Raw genomic sequence first — 20,325 nt, forward strand, 5'->3', positions numbered from 1 at the left:
AAGGAGATTCACCTTCCAGCAAGACGATGACCCTAAACATATGGCCAGAGCTACAATATTATCATTTTCATAGACATTTGCTACTTTGTGTTGATCTATCACTTAAAATAAAATAACAATAAAAGAGCGCAGAATGTTGCAGTGCTCTAATGCAAAGCCACTTAGATCGAGAGATCGCTGGTTCGAATCCCGGTCATGCAGCTTGCTATCAGCTGCCAGAGCCCTGAGAGGGCACAGTTGTCTCTCTCTTGCTCTCTCTGGGTGGGTACAGTACAGTAGATGGCGCTCTTTCTTTCCCCTCATCACTCCTCCTAGGGTGATGTGGATCAGCACAAGGCTGCGTCTGTGAGCTGATGTATCAGAACCGAGTCGATGTGCTTTCCTCTGAGGTTCTTTGGTGGACCAGATATAGTTCCTCCATCATATATTTCATTTTTCTCTTTGTTTATCTCTCCATATCTGTCCTCTCTCTCTCTCCTCTCTCTCCTGCAGGCCAGTACCATCTGCAGATTGAAGACGTTCGCCTGGAAGACGACTCCCCCTACGAGTGCCAAGTGGGCCGTTCCAAAACCAGCCGGCCCATCGTCTCCCGCACCGTGTGGCTGAATGTGCAGAGTAAGCAGATCCGTCGCTCGCCGCGGGGAGGGGAGGGGAGGGACGGGAGCGGTGTGCTCCAGAAGCAGCATGGGACAACTTTAGCGATGACAGATAGCTCAGCCTGGACCACTAATGGCTCGGCACACACTGAAAGGGTGTCACACAGAGGCAGACTTGATCCTGTCACTTTTGTGTCCGCGGCTACATTCGGGATACTAATGAGGCATGTGGTGTGTGTGAGCTGCCATTAAAAAGACAAGGATTTTTTTTTTTGCTCAGTTTGCTCATATTCAGCTGTAGTTGCAGGTATACAGCTACTGTCATGGAGCTTCATGCCGTTTAGCACATTTAGCAATTTGCTAAAAGTACTTTTGCTTTTTCTCGTGGCCAATTTCGAGGCATCACTGTGGTGGAATGAAGGCTTCATACACTTCCATGTGCCTGTGAAGACTGCCTCCATATTTCTGAACAGATAGATCAGCTACATATACAGCTTTGAAGAAAAAAAAAATCAATAAGAGAGCACTTCAGTTTCTGAATCAGTTTCTCTGATTTTGCTATTTATAGGTTTATGTTTGAGTAAAATGAACATTGTTGTTTTAAAAAATATATATTGTCATTTAGAGCATTTATTTGCAATAAATGAGAAATGTCTGAAATGGCAAGTTTTCAAACTTCAAAAAATGCAAAGAAAATAAGTTAATATGTCTTTTCAAGTATTAAGAGTTCAGAAATAATCAATATTTGGTGGAATAACCCTGGTTGGTTTTTAATCACAGTTTTTTTATGCATCTTGGCACCATGTTCTCCTCCACCAGTCTTACACACTGCTTTTGGATAACTTTATGCTGCTTTACTCCTGGTGCATAAAAAAATCAAGCAGTTGATTATCCATCCTCCTCTTGATTATATTCCAGAGATTTTTAAATTGGGTAAAATCAAAGAAACTCATTGTGATTTGTTAAAGAGAGACTAGTAAATAGGGTTAGGTTACCCAAGCTTTGAGCATCCCAAAAAGCACTGGTTCACCTAAACGGACAGATCGAGCCAGGGAAGCACTGGTCAAAGAAGCAGCCAAGAGGAACATGATCACTCTGGAGGAGCTGCAGAGATACACAGCTGAGATGGGATAATCTGTCCATAGGATAACTACAGTGGTTCATTCTGAAGAGTATTCTTCAGTTTGCGCTGCAAATGAACATTCCTGGTTCTAGAACCTGCTTTTGTTGGTGGAAAAGTAGGTTCCCAAACCATGTAGTGGCATAAGCTGTGAATAAAGTTTGAAATACTGCTTTATAAATACATTATTCAGTGCTTATAATTATGTTAAGTTGGTACTTATCAAATAAGTGTTACCAAAATACAGCCCTGGAAAACCTCTGGAATATAATCAAGAGGAAGATGGATGATCACAAGCCATCAAACCACCAAACTGAACTGCTTGAATTTTTGCACCAGGAGTAAAGCAGCATAAAGTTATCCAAAAGCAGTGTGTAAGACTGGTGGAGGAGAACATGATGCCAAGATGCATGAAACAAACTGTGATTAAAAACCATTTGGGTTACTCCACCAAATATTGATTTCTGAACTCTTAAAACTTGAATATGAATATGAACTTGTTTTTGTTGTTTTTTTTTTTTGCATTATTTGAGGTCTGAAAGCTCTGCATCTTTTTTTTATTTTTGGTTATTTCAGCCATTTCTCATTTTCTTCAAAGAAATACTCTCAATTAGAATATTTTTATTTGGAATTTGGGAGAAATGTTGTCTGTAGTTTATAGAATAAAACGACAATGTTCATTTTACTCAAACATAAACCTATAAATAGCAAAATCAGACCTTCTTATCTGCTTATGAACATAACATGACCTAGTTGGAACGTGTAAAATCTCCAGTTTTCACAGAACTGCTGCTTGTTTCAATGAGTTTTCAGTGAGAAGTGATTTATTTGGGATTGCAGTGTGTTTTTGTTATTGCAGATGATCACTGCAGCTTCTGAGGGCTAAGCTGTAAATGAATGATGAATTTGCCTGTGGGTCTCATCCTGCCTTTAGGCCGTCTTCATTCTCTCTCACTCGTTCTCTCTCTCTCTATCTGTTCTGCATGTGGATGTAAACGTAATGTTTTACTTTAATCATTTATTTATTTGGATTAAAATCTCTCAGGTCGAGTCGTCAGCAATTCGGCTGCGAGCCACGTGGCTTCATCGAGGAAATCTGTGCATCAACTAAATTAAAAACTAATAATAATCAAATTAATCACATGCTCTGTGTTTATTTAATCTACATTGTTCACCTTCATCAAATTTTGCTGAGAAAGTTTTTTAAAGTAGAGCAAAAAAAAATAAATAAATAAATGAATGAATAACACTGGCATAGACTTAATATAATGTTGTTATAGGGGCCGATATTGACGTACCATATGTTTCACACTATACGGTGCACTTAAGATCTTTTAATTTTCCCAAAAATCTTCAGTGCACTTTATAATCTGGTACTCTCCAGCACTGGAGTAGCATTAGCTGCTAACCACTATTTCCCTGTTCAGAGGTGAGTATTATCATCCTGTAGCCTTTCGCTAACCCTGGCTAGCACTGCTGGCGCAGTATTAGCATTATCTTGCTAAACGTTAGCAGTTAGCCGCTAATGTTATTGCTCCAGCCTTAGTGCTGGAGAAATTTGGAAATCTAAGCTTACTGTAAATAAACGGAAGAGCTTTACTGTGTAAATTAGCATCCAGCGCACGTTTGACTTTAAAAGAAAGTATTTTTTTTAATTACAGTTTTGTTTACTTACCTTAGCTTTACTTAACTAATTTAACTACCCCCATAAACCATCATTATGAGCATAATCCCAATTCAAGACAGTATTTTTTTTTAGTAAGTAGAGCATTGAAGGAGAAATCTGGTATGATATGGACTTGTGGTATAGTGAAACATGATAGCAAATTTGCAAATATATGTTTGTCGAATAGCCCAACTTCTTTCACCCTCAGCATTACCGAGTAGCATCACAGCGCTAACGCTCGGAGGAAAGCACAGCGACTCGGTTCTGATACATCAGCTCACAGACGCAGCCTTGTGCTGATCCACATCACAAGACCATCGCAAGACCAATTGTGCTCTCTCAGGGCTCCGGCATCTGATGGCAAGCTGCATGACCGGGATTCGAACAAGCAATCTCTCGATCATAGTGGCAGCACTAAGCCCGTTGGACCACTCTGAGCCAATATGACAACGAGTACAAACTTTTTTTGTATAGTCCACCTCCATGTACCAACTTACAATGCTAGTGATGGGGGCATAGCACTGCTTATGCAAAATGCATAGAACATAGAAATGCATGAATTTCATCAGTTGCTGAAAATATCGCTATACTTTTTATTCCTTTATAATCCTATTTTAATTACACCACCAATTCATTAGGACTTGTTGGTCACTAGCAATGTCCACAAATGGATGTAAAGCCATATTATATGGTTTCTAACTAAAGTGGAGAAAGAATGAAAGAGCGAGAGAGAGAGAGAAAGAGAGAGAGGGAGTCTGAAGTCAGACAAGTTCAGCTGTCTGGTACATGGAGAAGGCCACAGCCATCCACCCAGAAAACCTGTGGTGCTGGGCAGTCTCTGAGGGAGGCCAGGCCTCACAGGATCATCTCAGTGGCACCATATCTACTCCTATGAGTCATATACCCATCAGGGGGCTTCATGCAGTCTGACAGTGGAGGAATCTATATAGTGCATCTCAGAAAAAGTAGAATATGATTGAAAAGTTACTTTATGTCTTTTTATTGGCTTACAGCCGATGAAAACCCAAAAATCAGTGTCTCAAAAAAAAATGTAATAGTATATAAGAACAATTGATACTTTTGGCAGTGTGGGCAGTGTGCCAAGTCCTGCTGGAAAATGAAATCCATGCATCTCCCTAAAAGTTATCAGCAGAGGGAAGAAGCATGAAGTTCTGTAAGATTTTGTGGGAAAACAAAACTGCACTGACTTTAGACTTGATAATAAAACACAGTGGATCAACACCAGCAGATATCAGACATGTCTCTTTATCCAAACCATCACTGATTGGTGGACACTTCACACTAGACCTTGAGCAGCTTGGACTGTGTGTCTCTCCACTCTTCTTTCTCCAGACTCTGCTCCCTTGATTTGCTTTAAATGAAATGTAAAATTTACTGATGATCAGTGATGGTTTAATGGAGAGACATGTCTGTCATCTGCTGCTGTTGATCCACTGTGTTTTATTATCAAGTCTAAAGTCAGTGCAGTTTTGTTTTCCCACTAAATCTTACAGCACTTCATATCTTACAGCTTCCCTCTGCTACTGACAACTTTTATGGAGATGTGGATTTCATTTTCCAGCAGGACTTGGCACACTGCCCCCACTGCCACAAGTACCAATTGGTGTTATATAAAGAGAACTCTAGTACAGAAATAGCATAACGAAGACCAAGGAACTCACCAGACAGGTCAGAAAAGATAAAGCAGGATTGAGCTATATAAAAACATATTCCTAGCTTTTATAGCATCCCAAGGAGCACTGTTCAATACATCATCCAAAAATGAGTATTCTACAACTGTTTCTACAAACCTACGAAGACATGGCCATGGTCCACCCAAACTGACAAATTGAACAACTAAAGCACTGGTTAGAGTTGCAGCCAAGAGGTCCATGGTCACTCTGGAGGAGCTCCAGAGATCCACAACTCAACTACTGTACAAGTCATTCACTCCACAAAAAGTCTTCCTTATCCATCCTTATCCTGAGACCTTGTAACACTAACGAGTCACATGACACCAGGCTAATTGGCTAATTGGGGACAATTTTCCAAATTCTAACCTTAACTCTAATCTTAACATTTTAGGAATGGGGTTAGAGTTAGACATAGATTAAAAGTATAGGTTGGATTAATGGTATAGATTTTTTATTTTTATGTTTATTTATTTTTTTTTTAATGTAGAATAAAGTGGCACTTAAAAGACACTAAGTTGAATGTCAGTTGAGCGTCAACAAAGCCATAAAATAGACCAATTAAAGTGAAGTGTTACCCAAAAAGGTGAGGGGTGAACTCACTTTTTCAGTAGATTGTTTTGGCTTTGAGTTGGCCAGCAGTGAGTCGGATCCAGCTCACACTCAAACACACGTTTTTCTTCTCAGCTGAATTGTAATCTTATTATTTAGAAGAGTTGCTGCAGTGAGGTCAGGTCAGAGCTGAGGCTTGAGAGGAATCACACAGAGGAATCACACAAAGGATACACTGTGCTCTGTGCAAAACTTGTAGGCAGAAGAGAACATGGGTTAAAGCTGTTTATCTCACCAGTAAAAGCTGTTTCTTCTTTCTGTTATGAATATGATACTTCAAAAACACAGTAAACATAATATTCACACTCTATTTTGTAAGGTGTGCAACATGTAATTTGTTGAAAAACACAAGGATGTTTCATACCATCGTTTCATTTTGTCTCTGAATGCACAATGCACAATGCACCTGCATTGCAGAGATAGCAATGAACATCTGACTGTTGCCTGAACACATCTGACTTCCAGACCACCACACCCTTCAGCGTAGATACAGTACTTAGCTATATTCACAAGCACCATTGCAGAAGGGGCGCTAAGTCAGGAGATTGCTGGTTCGAATCCTAGTCATGCAGCTTTTGCCATCAGCTGCCAGAGCCCTGTGAAAGTGCAGTTGGTCTTGCTGTTTCTCTCTGAGTGGGTACAGTAGATGGTGCTCTCTTTCTCCTCATCACTCCTAGGGTGATGTGGATCAGCACAAGACTGCGTCTGTGAGCTGATGTATCAGAACGCTGCGAGTCGCTGCGCTTTCCTCCGAGAGTTAGCTCTGCTGTCATGATGCTACTCGGCAATGCTACATCAGCAGCAGCAGTTCAAAAAGAGGCGGAGTCTGACTTCACAAGTGTCGAAGGAGGAGTGTGCTAGTCTTTCCTCTATTGGTGTTGTGGCATCACTAGGGTTGAATAGATGGAACAGTTGACCTAGAGAGAGAATTTGGAGAAAATGTGAAAAAGTGGAAGGAGTGAAAATAGACTTTTGGCAGGGTGTAAGATAGCAATGAGCATCGTGACGACAAGATAGGACCCTCAGGCTTTTGTGAATGCTGCTTTTCTACCAAATCGTTATTACAACTTGTGTAGCATCATAACACTTTACTGAACCTTCGTTTATATAGTCTGTATCTATTTTTCTTTCTCTCTCTCTCTCTTTCTCTCTCTCTCTCTTTCTATATCTTTCTCTCTCTCTTCGCTGTGGTGGGAGTCGACCCATGTGTGTGAGGCAGGGGGGGGGGGGGTGGTCAGGGTGGGTGAAAGCCTGCTTTCTTCCTCACTCATCAAACATTCGCTTCTGCCTCTGTCTGCTCCAGATCACAGTGTGTGTGTGTGTGTGCGAGTGTGTGTGTGTGTGTAAGAGAGAAAGAGAAAGAAAGAGAGAGAGAGAGAGAGAGAGAGAGAGAGAAAATGCACAAGTGTGTATAGGGAAAAAGGGGGTGGGGTTAAAGGGGAAGTTTACCGTGACGACCTCGGCTGCTTTACTTTTTCTTTAAGGTCTGGGAAGAGAGCAGCTTTTACTGACACTGCTGAGCGAAAGAGAGAGAGAGAGAGAGAGAGAGAGAGAGAGAGAGAGAGAGACAGAGAGAGAGAGAGAGAGAGAGAGAGACTATAACAAGCATAAAGAATGAAAAAGATACCTAGTTTTCAAAATTAGAATAAAAACTGAAAAGTCTGATGTGCAAAAGTATTCAGCCCCCTTTACTCCAAAACCCCTAAATACAATCCAGTGCAATTCAATTGCTTTCAGAAGTCTTAAATTAATTAGTTAGAAAAGATAGAAGTTTATGAAATCATCCCAAGGAGCACTATTCCTGGGAAGAGAGCAGGTTTTACTGACACTGCTGAACGAAAGAGATAAAGAGAGAGAGAGAGACAGAGAGAGAGAGAGAGAGAGAGAGAGAGAGAAAGAGATAGAATGAGCAACATGCATGCACCTGCACCAGCAGCAGCAGTGCAGCTCACACGTTTATCACCCTCAACCAACACATTTGGAAGTGTGTGTGTGTGTGTGTGTGTGAAAATGAGGCATAATGCTTTTATCCTCAGTCCTTCATTAACTAAAATTCACTAATCAGTCCACGCACTAGCTGCTATTTATTATTTCTCAGGTGATGATAAATTCAATCACAGAGCGCTGATGGCACATCTGTTTCGTCCCGGTATTTAAGTAGCTCCTCTGGGTATTTACGGCCTTTAATTTTCTTCTAGTTTTAAATTTTTAACTTTTAAACACGAAAGTCAAACTAAAGTCACTCACTCTACATTGTTAAAAATGACGAAGCCAATGCTGTTAACTGTAAGAGCTTTCTAAAGGAACTTCAGAAACATATTATAGATGATTAAAAGTGTGGAAATGATTTGAAAACAAAAAAAATTGTGTCTTTGTTTTGTGTCTCGTTGAAAAAAATTGCATGAACAATACATTAAGAGCATTAACAATAAGAAATCTCTAAAGCTTTCAGAAAAAAAAGGTTGTAGATGTGAAAGTGCATCTCAAAAAAATTGAATATCATTGAAAAATAACTTTATTCCAGTAATTCAGTTCAAAATGATAAAAAAAAAAAAATAATAAAATCAGTGTCTCAGAAAATAATAGACCAGTTAGCAGTGTGGGCAGTGTGCCAAATCCTGCTGGAAAATGAAATCCGCATCTCCATAAAAGTTGTCAGCACAGGGAATCATAGGTGTTATGTCATTTTTTATTCTGTCTACTGTTAATGTAAAAATTAAGTTTGTGTTTTGAGTGCATGCAATGCGCCTGCATTGCCAAGATAGCAATGAACATCTGATGGTTGACTGTTTGAACTGTCGGGGTTCAGATCTGTCTTTCGTTGTTTTTCATTGCCAAGATAGCAATACGCAAAAAAATTACCTGAACACACCAGATCAATTTCCAGATCACCAAACCTGTCAGTGTAGATATATTCAGAAAGCGCTATTTTTTAATTAGCGCTATTTAAACAATTCTATTTAAACGATACAGGTGCGAGAAGTGCAAATAGACTGTTGATGGGGTTTAAGATAGCAATGAGCATCGAAACATGCCTTGCACAGGGCCCAAACTTTTTTGGCAATATTTTGATATATATGTGTCAATTGCCCATAGTTTGCTGTTGCAGTTTTTGGCATATTTTAAAGCCATAAACATTGAGTATAGATGACTAGTAGGTTTGGTTTATATAGCTAATTGTTAATCAAAAAAATATATAAAACATGTATAACACATTCTCTGTCCCCGGGGTTTGTTGAGAATTGGGGTTTGAGAGAATTTGGCACCCCTGGTCTAGACTGAGGGTGTAGAATTGAAACCCAGTGTATAAACTACAGGGGTTGGACAGTGAAACTGAAACACCTGGTTTTAGAGCACAATAATTGATTGTGGTGACGGACAGTTCTGGTGGAAACAGGAGAGTTGAGATGCACATTGAATTCTGCGTGATTTGATCAGCCGTGGTTTTATGTTTTTTGGATACAATCCGGGTTATCACCCCTTTGAACATCCCTTTCAGACAGCTTCCTCTTACAGCGTCCACAGTTAATCCTGTTGGATGCGGTTGGTCCTTCTTGGTGGTATGCTGCTGACATTACCCTGGATACCGTGGCTCTTGATGCTGCATCACAAAGACTTGCTGTCTTGGTCACAGATGCTCCAGCAAGACGTGCACCAACAATTTGTCCTCTTTTGAACTCTGGTATGTCACATAATACCATAATGTTATAGTGTTCATTGCAATATTTTTAAGAAAACTGCTTAAAGCTCTTACCCTGATAATTGAAGCTTCACGCTCTTGCTGCTCTTACTGGTGCAATATTGTGCAATTAATGAAGATTGGACACCAGGCTGCTCCAATTTAGCCATGAAACCTAAAATCCCACACTAAAATGATGACAGGTGTTTCAGTTTCATTGTCCAACCCCTGTATGTGTTTTTACACAGCTCACAGAATGCTGGTTGGACGGGGACTAGCGGATGTTTAGCGGATGTTTGCTAACGCGGCTGGTTTGGGTTTGTGAGCGAGACGGAAGACGAGACGAGCTGTATTGTTTTGGATTAGGAGGGTCTACTTGATCTAGTGGCTGCAGTAATCCCCTATCAGTGCATGGCAGGGAGGGAAAAACATACAGGGGTAATGTCACACACACACACACTCCTTCAGCACGTCTCCCGGCCGCGGCCTGCGGAGATAGCTATTGATGTAGTGGCCTCGCTCTTAGCCGCTAGCTAGCGTCGGGTGATTCATCTTGAATTAGCCCATTATAAAACATATCACATGGACACGGGGAATCCAATTAAGGTCCTGCCTCATCCTTTACTCTCTGTTTCTCTCTCTTTTCTTGCCTCTCCTCTCCCCTCGGTAAAGACATTATGCCACTCGGATTGGATTTGTGAAGGTAGATTTAAAGCGGGCGCGGCCGCCGCCCGGCACGGATGGATCGCTGGAGTAGAGAACACAAAATTACGACTTCCTTAACTTCTGCAAAAACAAACGCACAAAAAAAAAAAAGAAAAAGACTGAACGAGAAAATCGTCTGAGGTAGATACACCAAAGTGCCGTGCTGTTTCCTCAAAAACAAATCATTTTATAATCATAATCATTATCATTATCGATTATGAGGAGTGTTCAGACTGGCAGCTTTTGGTTTCGAGTTAGAAATGAATTCATTAACAAAGTGGAAACATATTAATTAGACCTCTACATTATGAGATGCATTACTTAAAAAGGAGACATATACCTCTTTTTGCACAAGTTACAAGTTAGAAAAGGTCGATGGACTACACTTTTAGTCCCTTTCAGTATCACTATTATGCAAATGAGCTGTTTCTCGCCATGACACACCAATCACATATTTAAAGTTAGCTTGTGCTAAATGGCAAAAAATCTTGCATACCACACCATACTTCATTTGTAATTTATTAGGTATAGATCCCTCCCTCAGACAAAGCACGGTGCTCTTAAAACCAGCACATTTTAAAGGCGTTTCCTCAACTGATAGTGGGTGGGGCTCTGGTGGGGGTTGACGAGTGAGAGGTGGAACCAGGGTGGTTCTATGCAGGTTTTGCTTATTGTGATGTCACAATAAGAGAGCCTATCAAATGCCTCATAAAAAAAAAACATATGATTCCTGATGCTAGATGCTAGTATGAGAAAATCTATTAGAAAGTCTACCATGGACAGTAGAGACAGATACAGCATCCGACATCCTAACCGAACCTCACTGAAGCTTTTGTCGCTGAATGCAATCAAATTCTCACAGCAATGCTAAAACGAGAAAATGGACAGTAGAGAATTACTCTTAGAGAGTTACTCTAATAAAAAACGCAGAATAAATTGTTTAATTCTCTTAACTCTGATGGTGATCATCCAACATCCTCACTAACATCGCCAAAGCTGTCTCTACTGTCTATTTTCTCGTTTGAACATTGCTGTGAGAATTTGATTGCATTAAAGCAATCACTAAAGCTTTTGTCACTGAATCCAATCAAATCCTCACCTTGTTAGCGTAACTGTCGCTACTGTCCTTTTTCTTGTTCTTGCATTGCTGTGGGAATTTGATTGCATTCAGCAACAAAAGCTTTAGAGATTGCTTTAATGCAATCAAATTCTCACAGCAATGTTCAAACGAGAAAATAGACAGTAGAGACAGCTTTGGCGATGTTAGTGAGGATGTTGGATGATCACCATCAGAGTTAAGAGAATTAAACAATTTATTCTGCGTTTTTTATTAGAGTAACTCTCTAAGAGTAATTCTCTACTGTCCATTTTCTCGTTTTAGCATTGCTGTGAGAATTTGATTGCATTCAGCGACAAAAGCTTCAGTGAGGTTAGGTTAGGATGTTGGATGCTGTATCTGTCTCTACTGTCCATGGTAGACTTTCTAATAGATTTTCTCATTGCTTTAATGCAATCAAATTCTCACAGCAATGCTCAAACGAGAAAATGGAAAGTAGAGACAGTTACGCTAACAAAAGCAGTATAAACTCTTTAATACTCTTGGTTTCTGATAATCATCCAACATGCTAACTACTGTAATCTCACTAAAGCTTTTGTTGCTGAATGCAATGGAATTCTCACAGCAATGCTAGAATGAGAAAATGGACAGTAGAGACACAAGAGAGTTACTCCAACAAAAGCAGTATATATTCTTTAATACTCTTGATTGTTGAGCAGGTGCAGTAAATAACTACAGTATTACAGTATGTATTGTTCTGAAGTTGGAAGTCGATATTGGGAAGATGATGCAAATCTTCCATCAAGCTTCTGACTGGGTTCACTTTCAGGCTCGGGCGAACGCCTGCACGCATCCCTGTTTATTTCTAATGGTCCCTCAGTGGTTTCGTACTGGGAAAGGGTCTGGGCATGCCTCCAACTTTTTAGCATTCTCCCGGAGTCTCTTCATCAGCGGGAGCTGACACAGTGTTCACCAGCGAATCCCGTTCCTGAAAGCGAGAGAACGTGGGCTGATTCTCGGGCCGTGCAGCAGGGCTGTTTTCTCAGAATGGCCGCGGTTACGGCATGTGGAGTGTATTAAGAGCTTTAAGGATTTGCTCAGGCAATAACGTGACGCTCGGTGCTCCGGGGTAGCTGGAGTATAGTGCCGCGTCGTTCACGTCTGCATTCGTCCAGCGCTGATGTAGAGCTTTATTCTCTTCTTTCTCTACACCCACGGAAAACTGACCCAGCTGGCACACAACCGACCTTGTGACTAAAGTAATGCCTGTTTTTGTTTCAACGTTGAAACAACTTTGAATCAACATTAAATGTTCAATGGTTGTGCTAACGTTGAAATTTTAACGTTGAATCAACACAATGTCCTCAAACTTCTCAAGCCTTTTGAATCAGAATTTTAAATTTCATCACCATATAATTTCTAAAAATGGTTGGATGAAGGAATGAAACAGTGTTTTACTTCTATTTGCAGTAACTGCTTTTTAATTTAACACCATGTTCATGTTCTAATAGTTTTACTCTTTTAGTGTTTTTGAGATCAGATGTTCAGTAATCAGATTGGTAGTGGTGATGGGTAACTTTCATTATACTCTGTAGCTTCACTACAGTGATGTGAGTTTATTGTTAACACTTTGTTAACCATAGGATTTTCTCATTTTAGTGAGCTATGGTTTATTAAAGGTTGAACGTATGACGTTTTTCAATATCAACAGTTGATTCAACGTTTATTCAAGGTTGAAATGCCAGCTGGGGAGTCAATCAGTGTGGCTCTTCTGAACGCTCGTCTCACGGGAAAATTCAACTACACACTCTTTAGACTGGTACAAATAAGTTAGTGTGCTAAAAAAAAAAAAAAAAAAATCAATCAACCTTTATTTTGACTCATTTTCAATGTAGCTGAGCATTTACAAGAAGAGGGGTTGACATGCCAGTTAAATTAAATCTTAAATCTAAAGTGAATTTAAAAATCTTGAAGTTTAATTGATAAGAAATTAAGATAAAAAGATTATAAAAGACAAATAAAAAAATAAACAAAAGATAAATAAAAAAACTAAGAGAAGAAATGAAGCAAGAAACAAAAGCTAAGAATATATACGTGAGTACAATCCAATTCAAATTTGAGATTTGGCCCTCAAACTAAACTGAGCTGGTTTTCAGAGTAAGTCAGATATTACTAACTTTGTAATTAGTTAAACCTTTCCTAAAAGTATTGTATTGAATCAGGAAAAAAATCTTATGATGCATAAGATTGTCCACTTAAATTAAATCCCAAAAATAAACAGTGGTCAAATCTGAGGTGTTTTGATGCACTGAATAAGTTCCGTTTTTATTTTGTCGTGAGGGAATTTGACATATTATATTGCACTGAATCCTTTGATTTTTTTTATTTTATAGGAGTCTAAATGTTGGTCTATATACAACTAAATAGGCATTTTTTTTTTTTTTTTTTGCAATCGTATTACTCTCAATTTCTACAGTACTAATATTATTTGAAAATTACATGATTTATACTATAGAAAGTTTTTTTTTTTTTTTTTTTTTTTTTTTTAAGACTTCAGTTGTGGCATTTAAAAGCACATTTATTTTCTTGAATGAGACTTCAAACTGAGATGTTATGATGCACTGAATAATTCCCCTTTTTATTCAGTAAATTGGAGATTTTGTGTTGCACTGATTCGTTTCTTTAGAATCCGCAATGGAATTGAGTGATGACTTTTTGTACAAATCAAATCCAATCAAACCAAACTTTGGTCAAATTTGAGATCTTATGCTGCATAAAAACTGGTTTCATAATCAAATCAAATCAAAGAGTGGACACATTTTCGGTGTTTTGACACCCTAATATGTGGAATATTTCCTAAATGACTGAATCAGATCGTTGTTAAATGTTAGATCTTATGACACGTTGAATTGAATTAGTTAAATTGTTAACTGAACATTGATAAAATGTAATATTTTATATGGCATTGATTGGTTGTTCTTCGTTGATGCATGTTTACTTAGTAAAATGCAATAAAATTAAATGCTGGTCAAGTCTGAGATGTTATAATGCGCTGAATAATTTCAGTTTTCATTCAGTAATTTTAGTTTTTATTGCATCATGGTGAATAAAATTGAGATTTAATGCTGCACTGATTTGTTTCTTTAGTATCTGTAATAGAATTGAGTGTTTTAGGAGGTGATATATTTGCAGTGAGTCTGATCTGTTGTATTTGAGGGGTATGATGTGTTTAGTGAGTCTCCTCTGTGTTGTTTAGCTGGTTATTTTAGAGGTGAAGAGACAGAAACAGGGGCCGAGTATCGCATTAGGAGGCTAAACTCCCCCTCCTCGGCCCTGCAGCCGCACCCGCGCGTCCCCGGCCCGTTTATCAGCTGTCAGACAGACTCACTCAATTCAGGTCTAGTTCTCCTGGATAAAATGTTTGTCGCACAGCACGGCGAGGAATGCAGGGGGAAAAAGAAAGCGAGAGAATAAAGAGAGAGAGAGAAAGAGGATAGAGCTATCACTCGCCCAGACTCAAACACACCTGCTCCTCCACGTCCTCAGAGAGAAAAGAGAGAGGAAAAAAAAACGATAGAGAGAGGGAGAGAGAGGAAAGAGAGAGAGAGAGATTGGGAGATGAGTGCAGAGAAGAGGGAGAGAGGGAAGGAGAGATAGAAGAGAAGGACAGAGGGGGCGGAGCAAAGGGACTGCTTCAATAGCTTTCAGCTTCAAAGCCTGCACCTGAGCCCCCCATAACGGCTGTGTGGGTGTGCATGTTGCGTGTGTGTGTGTGTGAGTGTGAGTGTGTGTGTGTGTGTGTGTGTGTGTGTGTGTGTGTGTGTGTGTGTGTGTGTGCGCGCTTGTGTGTGCGTGTGTGTTCTATAGCTTTTGAGGTGATGCATGTATGTTCGAATGTCTGGTCAAAGCCAGTTAACCAATAAAGTCGGCACATGTGGTCTGACTTGATTCTGTTCACAGTGTGTGTGTGTGTGTGTGTGTGTGTGTGTTTGGGTCTGAGCCAGTAAATAAAGCCCACACATGTGACCTGACTTCATTTGGCACGTATATTTATATAAAAGTGGGATGAGTTGGGGAAATAAATCAGTTTCTCTGATTTTGCTATTTATAGGTTTATGTTTGAGTAAAATGAACATTGTTGTTTTATTCTATAAACTACAGACAACATTTCTCCCAAATTCCAAATAAAAATATTCTCATTTAGAGCATTTATTTACAGAAAATGAAAAATGGCTGAAATAACAACAACAAAAAAAAGATTCAGAACATTCAGAACTCAAATAATAGGAGTTCAGAAATAATCAATATTTGGTGGAATAACCCTGGTTGGTTTTTATTCACAGTTTTTTTCATGCATCTTGGCATCATGTTCTCCTCCTCCACCAGTCTTACACACTGCTTTTGGATAACTTTATGCTGCTTTACTCCTGGTGCAAAAATTAATTCAAGCAGTTCAGTTTGGTGGTTTGATGGCTTGTGATCATCCATCTTCCTCTTGATTATATTCCAGAGGTTTTCAATTTGGTAAAATCAAAGAAACACATCATTTTTAAATGCTCTGTTATTTTTTTTAACAGAGATGTATATGCATCCATGCATGTTTTTGATTCAAGCTGTGCTAAGCACTAGCTTTTTTACTGTTCAGATGTGAGTATATCAGACTATACTCTGCATGTTTACTTTGTTAAAAGAAGCTCAGGGTTCCGCAGTACAGCGCTTTTGGACGGCTTTAGCTGCTAAATGCTGCTAACGCTAGTGGTTAGCTGCTAATGCTAATGCTGCTGCACCTAGTCTTAGTGTATATCTGTAAATCTAAGCTTACTGTATATAAACAGAAGTGCTTTACTCACCCAAATAAACAGTTTTCAGAAGAGAAATCTGTGTAGATTAACATCCATCATTTGACTTTAAATGAATATATATATATATATATATATATATATATATATATATAGTTTAATTACAGTTTTGTTTACTTATCTTACCTAAGGTTTACAGGTTTTGCACCCAGTGGTGACACCTGCTGAATTAAAAGGAAAACATGGCGACACCCCTGTTCCTTACTAGTGTCACATAATGCGCCTTATAATACGGTGCCCCTTAAGTATGAAAATACGAAAAATGCAAGTGCAAGGCGTGAAAATTTGCGGGCTGTTCGCTGGGTGTAAGGTAGCATTTCATAGGCTTTCTTAAAAGAACTAATAGCAAAGTCTCAAAATGAGAGAAGTAAACGCTAAATCAATAAAAAAAAAATCCCATTTTAAATTTGGCCAAAAATCAGAATAACTTCATCATTACTTGTCATTATTCCTAAAATAAGTAATATTTATTGCCTTAAAATTAAAATATCTCACTTGCTTAGATTGTTTTATGTTTTCCTCACTAATAATGTAGTGTAAACTAGTGTTCTAAAGGCTTAAATTAAGCAAAAAAAAATATTTTGTTTCAATTGTTTCAAAAGCCTCAAAATGTGTATCCCCGTGGAGTGTGTGTTACCTGCAGAGTGTGTGTGGAAAGTGTGTGAGCTTGTCTCTTATCAGGTGGCATGCTGTTGGCTGGTGCTGACGGCTGTCTGTTTGGATCTCTCGGAGTTAAACAGCGGACGCAGGCCTCCTGCCTCTGCGGTGGATAAAAATACCAGCGCTGTCAGAGTCTCTTACACGAACTCCCTCATTTATAAACATCTGCTTATACTGTGAGCTGTTTAACTCTTTATTTAGATAGAATAAAACTCATCTGATCAAGCATAACGTAGCGTCAGACGCAGCAGTGCTGATGGAGTTCTTAAACACTGTGTTGAAAACATTCACTACAAACACAAACTTAAAAATCTAATGTATTTTATTGAGATTTTAAGTGATAGACCAACACAAAGTAACCATATATAACAGTAAAAATTCAAACAAAAATGATGCATGGCTTTCAATTTTTTTTAATTTTTAATTTTATTTTTAAGCATAGGTGGCTAATTATTGCATTTCCGAAGAATTATACATTGCAATCATTAATGAAATGTATTAATGAATTATTTATGCTACTTTTTTTATCACATCTATGCCAATACAGTCGAAATGTGGTCAGTAAATTTGTTATTATTATTATTAAAGTTTATTTATTTATTTGCAGAAAAAGATAAATAGTCAAATTAATGAAAATTTGATAAGAAAGGATCTTTCAAATCTCAAATAATGCAAAGAAAACTAGTTTCATATTCATTTAGAAACAACAAAAATACTAAAGTTTCTATCTAGTATCTAAGGAAGAGTTCAGAACCAATCATAATCAATAATAGAATAACCCACTTTTATTAACCGCTTTCATGTGTCCCTGTAAGCCCTCCACCAGTCTTTCACACTGCTTTTGGGTGACCTTATGCTTTTACTACTGACGCAAAACTTCAAATTCAGCTTGGTTTGGGGTTCAGGTCTGGAGATTTACCATCAACTTATTTAAATGTCAGTCAGCAACTGCAGGATGACATCAAGTGACCTATAAAAAGAATGGCAAATGTCAGCTGGGGTGAAGTGCACGGAAAGAACAGTCCAAAACAATCTTATAGTGGCAGTTTAAAGGTCTTTTTTTGGGTACAATTCTCTCATACCAGCCACTGGATATTCAACACGGCAACTCATGGCAAATAACTCTCTGAAGATGTGAGAAATAAAATCGATGTCTTCCACAAAGTTGGCTGTATGTAAGCTTTAAGAACATTGCTTACAACATTGTGGCCAAGGTCTTTTAGTGGTTTTCCAGGATATGTTCTACTTTAAACAGGCGTCACCAGGGTTGATGTGCAAAAGTATTCATCCCCTATAAGTCCTGCACTTCATTTTTTTTCAGTTTGTAGCCAAAAGTCATGTAGGAACACAGCAAGGCTAATGCAGCACAAAAAAAACAAAAAAAAAACAGACTTGCCTGGTCTTGCGATCTCATTGGTTGAGCCGCATCAAAGCCATTGTATCATACTTAGCATAAAAACACATTTATCAAAGAGATCATCAAATAAAGGCTGCGTTCATGCTGATTTATTAAAAAGCATAATGCTATGCTATGCTTAGAATACCCTGTGGCCATACTGTTGCTTAGCAACTATTGCTTATTATTGACTATAGGTGGCTAATTATTGCCTTTCAAAGGAATAATACATTGTTATTGTTAATGAAATGTACCATTATATCTTTGGTTTTAAAAGTAAGCCTTTTAATGTCTGTGTCAGTGGTCAGAATGTGCAGATGGTCCACTGTAAATTTTAGATTACAGATAGTATAAATGGTAGTATAAATAGATGGTAAATTTGGAGTTTTGGGTACAATTGGGTACAGTTCTCTTATGTCGGCCACTGGATATTTAATATGGCAACTCTTGGCAAAGAACTCTCTCAGAATGTGATAAATAAAATTGTTGTCTTCCACAAACTTTGCTATAAGGAGGCTTTAAGAAAATCTTTAAACAGGCCTCATCAGGGTGACCATAGAAGCTGAAAAAAAAATCGATATCAATACTGATACCCAAATGGTACTTTTTTGATAATTTTTCATACATACAAAAAATAAAAAGGCAATACGTATATCTATTCTGACCCAATATATATATTTAAAAATCGACATGAGTAATCTTATTCTCATACTGTCCCATGAGAGCTTTATTAAGAATTGAATTTTTTTTTAATATCAGTATTAGATTGGCAAATTTAATTCGATTTATAATGGTGGGGTTAAAACATTTCAGTCGGTGCATTTTTGTTATCTAATTTTCTATTTCCAGCCCTTGTTACATTTTACAAAATGTGAGAATATCAACGCTCCCCCTTAAGGAGTGCAGTTCACTTACATAGTCAGCAGTGCACATGCATTTCTGGACAAGCTGAGAGATCCAGATGTACCCAGTATCTGCAGTGAGATAATCATGTGGACTGAGGTGATCATCTTGTCATTTTACAAGATTTTACACTAATCTGACTCAAGTAATGCAGCATTACACAGTTATGGAGAATTTATGGTTCATGTGAGGCTTCACTAAAGTTACATAGTGCAGTAGCAGAGTTCCAGCCTGGAGTGGGAATAACAGACATTTATGCTTTTTTATAGTTAGTGCAGCATCAGTATGAACCATGAAGTTGATATTTTTTTAAGTAAATTATAATTGTAGATACATAATGTTGATTTAGGGGCAAGTGGATAATCTGTAATGACAATATTAATATTATACTTTTTTTATTTTATTATTTTCATTTTACCTATATTTTTTTTTAATTCGTGACATACTACAAGCGTTTTATCCTCAGATAAAGAGCAGGTATTCAGCAGTATTTTGGACTTTATTGTGTGTGTGTGTGTGTGTGTGTGTGTGTGTGTGTGATTGATATGAGAGAGAGAGAGAGAGAGAGAGAGAGAGAGAGAGAGAGAGAGGGAGCACATGTGCATCTGTCTCTGTTAATCTGTCTCTTATCTTCCTTATCTATCCATCCGTCTGTATTTGTCTAATGAATCGAATTTTGCGCCTCGCTGTTCCCTCTGTGTGTGTGTGTGTAGGTGTGTGTGTGTGTGTAGGTGTGTGTGTGTGTGTGTGTGTGTGTGTGTGCAGGTAGGCTCTGTATAATGTGTGCATCAGTGCATGTGCATATCAATAATAATAATACGATGATGCTCATGTTTGTGGTCATATGGGCTGTTTCACATGTAGTAATCTGTGTGTATGCATGTGTGTGTGTGTAGGTGTGTGTGTGTGTGGGGGGGGGGGGGGAGACTCAGGTGGCTCTCAGGTGGACTTCATTGAGGTCACAGGCTTCGCCTGAATGAATATGGTTTCACCAAGTCCACTTTCCGTCCTCTCTCTCTCTCTCTCTCTCTCTCTCTCTCTCTCTCTCTCTCTCTCTCTCACACACACACACACACACACATACATACATATACACACAGCCTCTCTTTTTTTGTCTTCTGAAAATAAGAAGAGAGAAAGAGAGAGAGAGAGAGAGAGAGGGAGGGAGGGAGAAAGAGAGAGTAGAAACAGGATGTAGAGAGGAAGAGAGGGAATAAAGTAGAAATTAGAGAGAGATACAAAAGGGAAAAATACAAACAAAAGAGGTGGAAGAGAGGGAGAAAGAGAATGAAGTAGGAATAGGAAAGGAGGAGGAAAAAAGAGACTACCAATTAAATATAGAAAGAGAGAGAGAGAGAGAGAGAGAGAGAGAGAGTATGTA

The 20,325-nt window shown here is 38.5% G+C and overlaps 1 protein-coding gene across 1 annotated transcript in view; it reads left to right on the forward strand.

Moving 5' to 3' along the window:
• Positions 1–20,325, forward strand: part of nphs1 (NPHS1 adhesion molecule, nephrin) — a 138,413-nt gene that overhangs the window by 28,908 nt on the left and 89,180 nt on the right. The window contains exon 4 of the mRNA XM_049467072.1: positions 493–615. Within this exon, the coding sequence (XP_049323029.1) occupies positions 493–615 (123 nt within the window). The remainder of the gene's footprint in view (positions 1–492; positions 616–20,325) is intronic.

Source organism: Astyanax mexicanus, chromosome 18, assembly GCF_023375975.1.
Source record: "Astyanax mexicanus isolate ESR-SI-001 chromosome 18, AstMex3_surface, whole genome shotgun sequence".
In the NCBI taxonomy this organism is placed as follows: domain Eukaryota; kingdom Metazoa; phylum Chordata; class Actinopteri; order Characiformes; family Acestrorhamphidae; genus Astyanax; species Astyanax mexicanus.